Source organism: Amphiprion ocellaris, chromosome 17 (assembly GCF_022539595.1).
Source record: "Amphiprion ocellaris isolate individual 3 ecotype Okinawa chromosome 17, ASM2253959v1, whole genome shotgun sequence".
NCBI lineage: Eukaryota > Metazoa > Chordata > Actinopteri > Pomacentridae > Amphiprion > Amphiprion ocellaris.
Window position 1 is genome coordinate 20,063,751 of NC_072782.1, and position 9,800 is coordinate 20,073,550.

At 40.0% G+C, this 9,800-nt stretch overlaps 1 protein-coding gene across 1 annotated transcript; it reads right to left on the reverse strand.

Annotated features, from left to right (window-relative positions):
• Positions 1–458: 458 nt before the first annotated feature.
• LOC118470008 (uncharacterized) lies at positions 459–6,156 on the reverse strand. The gene is made up of 4 exons (XM_055004028.1): positions 6,001–6,156; positions 3,046–3,278; positions 2,827–2,969; positions 459–2,744 (listed from the first exon to the last, which is right to left on the reverse strand). Exons 1-4 carry the CDS (start codon positions 6,154–6,156, stop codon positions 2,470–2,472), a joined length of 807 nt encoding a protein of 268 aa, XP_054860003.1. The 3' UTR covers positions 459–2,469.
• Positions 6,157–9,800: the final 3,644 nt, after the last annotated feature.

Here is a 9,800-nt window from a genome sequence, read left to right on the forward strand (position 1 = left end):
GTGTGGTAAAGTTGGAAAGATATTCACAGATTCAGACTTCTGGCATCAATAACTCATTAGATATTCTTTGTCAAAACATAAACGATGCCCCTTTCCCATCGTTGTAAGGTAGACAATGTGCTACATGCCAAGTTTAATCAAAAATAGCTGTCTTTCAAGCCACGCAAATAACATTGGTGTCTATGAAGTGAACAGGGACCGTTTGTAAATTGCAAAACTGCTGCAACAGTGGAGAGAGACACAGATATTCAGTAACTTCACTCTGATACACTGTAGTGTCACCAAAATCACTGCAGCCTTCAACTGGCTCCTGTTGACACCAGTGTTATTCCTGCAACTTGAAAGACAGCTACTTTTGATAAAACTGAGCTTGCAGCACATTGTCTACCTTACAATGATGGGAAAGAGGCATCGTTTATGTTTTGACAACATTTATCTGAGTTATTGATGCTGGAAGTCAGAATCTGTGAATATCTTTACAACTTTATTGAACTGTGGCCCCGGGCAGCCGTGGTGGGCGTCCTTTATTTTCATTTCTGAAAGGTGACAACCCTAGCAGTAACTAACCTTGCTATGTTTATGTTACTGTCACAGAAAAAAACATAAAATAGACTGACAGAATTAAAAGTAAGGCCGACTTTTTCAAAAATCACAGTTACCTTGTTCAGTTAACCACCGGAGCAGGATGGATCAGCTACAGGTGGTCCCTGCAGGTCTGATCCGGGCTGAAAATCGTCGTCCTCAATTCTTCCTTTTCTCCCAGTTCTTCCCTCAGTAATGAGTAAAATCACTGATAGATACTATTTTAAACCTATTTCGTCACTTCTTTGTGTTAGCTGTTTGCTCAATGCGGTGATGTGCAGGAAGATTTGCCGAGACGAGTAACAGTCGGACTGCAAATCAACTCAAATCAACCCAAACCAGAAAAATACTGTAATCTGCTGTAAGATTGTACAGTAGCTTGCTGTTAATATTTTGTTTTTTAAAAACACATGAATTTACAGTATTCAGCTGTATTTACAAAGAACGGTATATTACTGTACAAAATATGCTGTATTTTTACAGCAATTTGTTACAGTGTAGAGTTTAACAAGCCGGTCCAAGCCCCTTTCCTGCCAAAATTTGTACACAGCATCATGACATGATGGAACAAAATCTGAGTTTTTCCATATCGGGGCCAGAAGAGAAAAATGATTTTTAAGTTTGAGACAGGCCATAATCTTGTTCCATGTGTTCAGCGTATTCCTGACAATGAAATTGTTTCGAACCTTCAATTTTACCTTCTTGTAGATAAAGGGGCAGTCTTTTAGTGTCAGGGGGCCACAGTTCTAAGACTCCATGTCAATCCATGTATTTGTAGTGTCCGGATTCACCCATTCATATATATAAAGCATTTGTGCAGCCCAGTAATAAAGCCATACGTTAGGGACTCCCAGCCCCCTTGATCTTATCTCTCTGAAGTTTACCAATTTTCATTCTTACCTTTTTTCCCTGCCAAATGAATTGTGTAAACATTTCATCCAAATTTGCAAACCAGCTGTTAGGAATGGAATTTGGTAGCATCTGCAGTGGATACATCAACATAGATAATATATTCATTTTCAGCACACTGATCCTGCCCAACCAAGAAACAGGTAAACTTCTCCATCTATCCAAGTCATCCTTGATGCGCGTTAGGATTAGTCGTAGGTTTAATTTAATCAGTTTTTTGAGAAATGGACAAACTTTTATTCCTAGATAGGTAATCTCCTTGGGTGACCAATAGAAAGGGAAGCCACCAGGTGGAGCAGATCCCACCATAGCACCAATGGGCATAGTGTGGCGAAATTCGAGGAATGGTTGTAGCCAATTAGACCAATTATGGTCCCGACAACGCCACCTGGGACTTACACCCAGGAAATCCTAGCTCAGGTGTGTTTCACTGTCACTAAACCAATTAAGGCTCAACAGGTTCCATTAACACAGGGGGGCGAGACGTGTTCTAATTTAACAATGTTTATTTACAAGTTATACGGAAGGAAATAATGTCACACACCAGTTAACATATACTAACTAAAAGAAAGAATGGGCAACAAGGAATAAAAACCCGGGCTGGGGCTTACCCTGTGGCAGGACAACCAAAAAGGGGAGAGGAATCCTCAAATGAATCACCCGTGACACTGCAAATAATACACACACACACAAAACCAAAAGAAAGGGGGGACCGTGAAGAAGACACCACCACCAGGAAATAACTGCCGCAGTAAGCCACAGCACCTGTACACAGAAGACAGAGACAAAGATTAATAAAACGTGCCCAAACTAACCATAACTGGTGTGGAAAAAAGAAAACAAAACCAAAGAACAATAAATGATGAATTAAATCAATACATAAGGCTAAATAAACTCACAAAGAAAACAACAAAAAAAAGACAATTAAACTAACTAATGCAACAAAGCCAACCAAAATACCAAAAGTAAATACTTAAATTAATTTCTAAATAACAAAGAAAAACAAAACACCATCAACTGAAGTAGCCCTTGCAGCTGTACAGGTTCTGGCACAGCAGCAACACAACCAGCCTCTGCACGGAGCGGACGCAGACGGCACTCAGCCGTGCTGGGCTGAGAAGCCCACTCCAAGCCGCAGCAAACAAACAAATCAAAAAAAACCACGAACAGTTCACCAGACGAAAATGAAAGAAAACCAAAACAGCAGCTCGGCTTGAAGTGATGGTGGCAGTCAGATTCTGCCGGGCTGTTAACTGGAAAGAAAAATAACCCTGAGTTAATAAACTCATTACATAAAATCAGGATAGTGGCTGGGGGAACCAACCCATCACGTACCTGGCAACTGGAGGGTGTGAGCCACAAGAATACGGCTCACACACACGCGCACACACCCAGAGCGAGCCTGTGATCCTATGCCCAGCAGGGCTCCAGCAGATCCCCGCTTCACCCCGAGGAATTCACCCCAGCACTCAGCCACGCTGGAAGGAGTGGAAATATGGTGATCACCAGATGTAATCACACGCCAAAAATAAAAGAAGGCGGCAGAACACTTACGTATTCAGACAGCACGCCTTGACGGCAATCACAACAGCTGGATACACCAGAGAACGGCTGCGTCCACCAACGCCGACATGCCAAACCACAGCCACCACGGAAGCAAGCAGGGAGCGGAGGACAGGAAGCTCCACCGCTGCATACCTGAATATAAAGGGCGCATAGTACCGCCCAGCGATTACGGTGCTCGCACCGCTGGCACGGCACCCAACAGCGGCCAGGAGGGAGACAACCTCCCATCACAATAACTTCTGTTTTTGACAAGTTTACTTTAAAACCTGATACATATCCAAATTGTTGTAAACATTCAAGCAGATGTGGGATGGTGGTATCAATCTCAACTAAATACAGAAGTACGTCATCTGCATAAAGCAATATTTTGTGTTCTGTGCCTTCAATATTAAAGCCCCTAATCTCTCAGGAAGTTCTAATAAGCTCTGCCAATGGCCCGATAGCCAGTGCAAACAAGAGGGGACTCAAGGTACATCCTTGGCAGGTTCCACGCTCTAGTGGGAAAGAATTTGAACAGTAGAGATTCGTGATGACAGCTGCTTTAGGAGACAGATATAACAATTTCACCCAGTCAATGAACCCCGTACCAATTTTGAATTTTTCCATAGCGTAAAAGAGGAATGACCATTCTACTCTGTCAAATGCTTTTAATGAATCGAGAGACACCACCAAACCCCTCATTTGTTTTTCATGGGCTAGCTGTATTACATTCAGAAGTCTCCTGATATCATTAAAAGAATTCCTTCCTTTAATAAATCCTGTTTGATCAGGTTTTACTAATAGTGATATCAGTGGTTCAAGCCTCAAGGTCAATACCTTGGCCAAGACTTTTGCATCAACATTAATGAGCGATACAGGCCTGTAAGACGCAGGGTCTTCAGGGTCTTTATTCTTCTTCAGAATCAAACAGATGTTGGCCAATGACAATGATTCTGGCAAATGATGAGCAGTGTTAAAGCTATAGTTGTAGGTCCTGCCTAGGTGGGGAGTAAGCCTGTCCTTGAAGGCCTTAAACCATTCCACAGGGAGCCCATCTGGGCCCGGAGACTTTCCACTGTGCATTAGAGTAACTGCCTTTAAAATTTCTTTCTCCTCAATTAGTTTCCCCAGAGACTTTTGTTGTTTTTATGTTAATGTTGGTAGTTTAATTTTGGAAAAAAAGTTATCAAGTTCCTCTCTGGTGCTTTTATTTTCAGATTTATATAGTGACTTATAAAATGATTAAAAAAAAAAAAAAAAACAGAGCTAACGTTTTTCCTGTCAAAAGGTCTTTTCCCTTCCAAATTTCTAATTCCTGCTATAGTGTTATAAGTTTGTTTCTGGTTGAGCAATCGTGCCAAATGTTTACTAGGTTTGTTCCCATATTCATACATTCATTGTTTTTGATAAAATAAGGATGTGGAAGCTTTCTCATTGAGAACTGAATTTAGTTCTGCTCTTATCGCTTGTGTTTTAATAAAATTTGTCTTAATTGGGTTGGATTTATGAGCTAGTTCTGCCTCCTTTTTCCAATTTACTTTGCTTCATCATCAAAGCTCTTTTTCAATGTGACATATACGATACGGTGAATCCTCTAATATAAGCTGTTGCAGATTCCCAGAGATACTCACGATTTGTTTCACCATTATCATTTATGTCAAAAAATAAATCTAGCTCTGCCTCCATTTTCTTTTTAAAACCTTTATCATTAAGAATGTATGATGGAAATTGCCACCTCCATGTACTAGCTGTAACATCACATATGTTCATTTCTAAATAAACTAGGGCGTGGTCACTGATATGGATGTATCCTATGCTACATGTATTTCCTTGTCCTGTGATCTGTGGTGGTATGAAGAAATAGTCAATTCCAGAGTAGGAGTTGTGTGGATTCGAGTAAAATGTAAAGTCTCTAGCTGATGGATTTAAGGATCTCCATATATCTATCAGATTGACATCATCCAACATTTTAACAAGTGAGGTACCCGTGCTGGCTTTTCTATGTGTATCTGTTGGAGTCCTATCTAATTTGTGATCCAGACCACAATTAAAATCACCACCCAACAGTGTCAAGGGACATTTGTACTCCTCCAGATCTGTTCCTACTCTAGTCCAAAACGAAGAGGATGGTGGACTAGGAGCATATATATTCATCATAGTAATCTCCACGCCATAAACTGTGCCATGAACGAATGATGTATCTGCCGTCAGGGTCCTTTTTGCATGCTTTGAGTACAAATGGGGTAGCCTTGTGTATCAGAATAGCGACTCCTTAAACTTATACATACCTGCTTTAACACAAACTTTCCTATGGGGCTCGTGAAAACACTTACTTCTTAACATCTCTTCCTCCTTCTTTAACTCCAACACTAGGATTGGTAGGATGAACTAGAGCTTCCCAGACTGGCCAGAAAAATATCTTCAGAGATAGTATGCTTCAACTGTATATCCCTCCCCCCCACCCCCACCCCCCTCGCCCCACCCCACCCACACCCCCACCCCCACACTTTTTTCCACGGTGGGTGAAAAGTCTTCAAAAAAGTGTATGTGATTCCCAGAGGCGGAGATCTCACCCATGTTCCGTGCACTCTGCATGATCAGCTGCTTATCCGTGTAGTTATGGAGACGGATGTAAACGATCCTCGGTCTCTCTGACCTCGTCTGGAGTTGCGCTGGGCTGTGGTGGCATCTATCCATTTTGATCCGGTCGTTTTTCACTTTAAGACTCAGAATCCTTGGTATCCACGTCTCGAAGAATTCTTTAGCATTGTCGCCCTCTGTACACTCTGGCAGGTTGATGATCTTTATGTTGTTACGTCTGGACCTGTTCTCTCGGTCATCAGGCGGGCCTCGGTGTGTTCAAGTTTAGCTAGCAGTTGAGACGCTGTGTCTTCCGTGTCAAAGATTCTTTGTTCTGCGTCCTCTTCTCTCCAGAGCTTTCACGTTCTCACACACAGAGCTTACCGATTTGGCTATCTGGTCAAGTTTAGCGTCCAGAATGGAGCTGAGTTTAGTGAGCACATCTTCACTGATCTTCGCCACCAGGCTATCAATTTTCTCATCTTCTGCCATTTTATCAGGGCTTCTGGCTGTGGCTGAGTTTTTCGTGATTTCGGTCATCGAAGGTGTTTGTTATCAGGTGTTTTCGCCCAGAGTTCACGCAGTGACATTACTCTCCTGGTTGGGCTATTTTTTACAGCATTAAACTATCCCTGAAATGTTCGAAGTTATATTGGGCCTGGGTAGGGTTGCCACCTTTCAGAAATGAAAATAAAGGACGGCCACCACGGCTTCTCGGGGGCCACAGTTCAGTGAAATTAGAAAATGTGCTACAAGCCCAGCTTTATCAAAAGTGGCTGTCTTTCAAGCTGCAGGAATAACATTGGTGTCAATAGGAACCAGTTGATGGCTGTGGTGATTTTGGTGACACTACAGTACATAAGAGTTAAGTTACTGAATATTTGTGTCTCTCGTTGCTGTTGCAGCGGTGTTGCAATTTGCAGACGGTCCCTGTTCACTGGGTTGCACAGCCGGCTGCGCATAGACACCAATGTTATTTGTGCAACTTGAAAGACAGCCACTTTTGATAATACTGGGCTTGTTGCACATTGTCTACCTTACAACGATGGGAAAGAGGCATCATTTATGTTCTGACAACCTATATCTAATGAGTTATTGATGTCAGAAGTCTGCATCTGTGAATATCTTTCCAACTTTACTGAACTCGGGGCCACTACCACCCAGAGGGCCATATATTTTTGAAAAAATCACTTAGCCATACTCAATGCTTTAAGTGCTTTATTAACACAAAACTAAGAATTTTGTATTGTTTTGTGATCACAGGTTCTGCATGAAAAGAAGTGGCATCACTTTAAACAGTGAAACCATACTAATAAAATGTAATCACCAACCAGTGTGCAATATTGTATTCTGCAAAAACAAACAACTGAATGCAAAATACTGGACAAAGAAATTCTACAGATATTTTTCTTTCATCTAAATGTAAATCTTATCTTAACACAGTTAATGTATTAACTTATTTATGTGTGTATGCATGTATTGATTGATTTATTTAGTACTGTTACCGTATCAGAATTCTGAGTTTTTCTATAGATGGGTAAAGGCCATTTATTGATTATATATAAGCTATTATATAAATGTTTATGAAAAACTATAAAGCATTAAAAATTAACGAACAACTTAGGCATTTATTGACTCACTAAAATACTGTAGTGTCTACGGCCACATCAGCATGATTATAAGCATCTTCCACCAGATACTGATGTCCCGTACCATATAGACTTCAGGAGATGATGATAAACTGTGACCTGCTGGTTGGGTCCTCTCTATTCTCATGCTTTTTACATGTTGGTCTCCTGATGCTGCCTTACTTCAGTCAGTCCATGAGCATCAGAAAACATATTTTGCCTTGTACCCATTGCCAGGGGTTTCTCTCTTCCCACTCATGTCTGTACATTTGCAAACGTTTTTGCTTCTGTAGACGTGGTGGATGTAAACATTTTTAAACGTGCTGGCGCAGCAGCGTCTGTAACCTGGCAACCTGCAAAGGACCGGACAGGACCGGACACACAGAGAAGGTCTATCTGTTCCGTTGGACCTCGCATCGGGTCCTCGCTACAAAGGTCCCACGACGATGAAACTGGCTGCCCTTAATATTTGCTGTGTTTTATTTTGTTCATTCTACATTTTGGATGAGTGTGTGAGAGACGTGTACGGGACATTTATGAAAATACGGAACAATTTGCGGGACGCAATAATTTATTGTCAAATAAAGGACAATTCCGTATTCTAAGGGACGGGTGGCAACCCTAGGCCTGGGAGCTCTGTTCAGTAGCTCCTACTATCTCCGCATCACGTGACCCCCCAACATTACTTTTTTAATCTATTCATTAAAAGTTTAATAATCTATTATTTACTGCAGCTCTCATGCATAGGCATAAGTTACAGTAATAGCATTATAATATAGAAAATCACGGGCAATATTAAGTAAATGAAACACAAAACAGGACTGAACAATTAATTCAAATATTATTAAATCACAGTTTGGACAAGTGCAGCATTGAACTATTTGAGGAAATTGAAATTTTTCCAACAGATATTGCGATTTGCAATAAAATTTAAAGTAGGGCTGCAGCTAACAGTTACCTTCATTGTTGATTACCCTGAAGAGCATTTTCTTGATTAACTGTATGGTCTATATTGTCTTTTGGGTGTCCTGCTTTTGTGTTGTCAGTTCAAGAACTTTGTAAACCTTTGTTCTTAAGAGTGCACATAAATAAAGTTATTTTTGCAAGCAACTATCTAAACAAAGCTAACAAGCAATGCTAGTAGTGTTAAATTCATTTCCAGCTGCAAAACTTCAAAATAGTGTATTTTTTCCCCGTGGATACTGTATATTACCTGGCTGTATAATCTACTCTGATGTTATCTTTCATTAAAAAAAGTTAAAAAATGGAAGTAAACACAAGTACACTGCCAGACAAAGATTGAATACCAATATTTACATTAACCCTTACTTACATAAGTGGGTCAAAAATGACCCGGTGAGGTCGGTTTCTTGGAATATCTTTGCATGAAAAGTTTATAGCATTTCATATTCCGGCTATTCCTCAAACATATTATTCCATTTAAATATTTAAGTTACCTTTCACACTTTTAAAGAAATTGCAATATTTGTATCACTACCCCAAGCTCTTTATCACTGATAATATCATACAAGACGCGATGCACCAAATTTAGAAAGGACGGAGATCAGCAACAGTTAGTCGAAAGCAGTGGAAAAATGTCAATAAAATGGATGTTGACATTCTTCTATTGCTGTTCTGAGCGACTTTCTTCTTTTTCAATCATCAAAATGTTCAAAATCCGTTATAAAGTGAAAAATAAACATATTTCAAACATGAAATCATTCTTGTGTTGACAAAAATATAATACAAACAATAATATAAATGATTATTTTAAACCAAAATGGCATAAAACACATTGATTCTTAAACGGATCATTTTTGACTCACTTATGGAAGAGTGTAGTGTCCAGTCTGAGGGTTAAAAGAGAAGAACAATACAATACAGAACGCCCTCTGTAATTCAGTGCATCACACGTGTTACACACTTCTGCTGCCATCCTGTGTTCACTGCATGCAGTTACAACCATGATTCAAAATTCTGTTGCATATAACTAAATACTTCTAGATGACATATGTCGTAACATATTTTGTTTACAGCTTTTGATCTCAGCAACACTAGAAATACAGAAAACTTCTTAAAAACAAACAAACAAAAAACAAAAACAAAATTAAAAAATGACCTGATTTCCAGTTAATCATTTGTACTTGTATTTTGTGACAAGGGGTTTGAAAAGAAAGGGACATAAAATGGATATACTCAATTAAAGTACTGCAAAATTGAGCAAAAGTGAATAAATGTATTTAGTTCCTTCCGCCAGCTGGAATTAGTGATAGATTTTAATTAAGTGGTTGAATGTGACAGAAGATGCTTTTTAGTTAAAACTGTAGTGGAAGGCACCACTGCAACAGCTGTTACAAAACATCAAAATCTTCAAGCATTTAATAACGTTGTTTAAAAAAAAAAAAAGCACAAATGCACATGTCACCATCGCTCCATTATGTATGCACTGCTTATCCTCTGTAGGGTCACTAAGGCTGGAGTCTGTCACAGCTGGGCGAAGGAAGGGTTCACCTGGACAGGTTAGAGACAGACACACTCACAAGCCCAGGCCGGGAA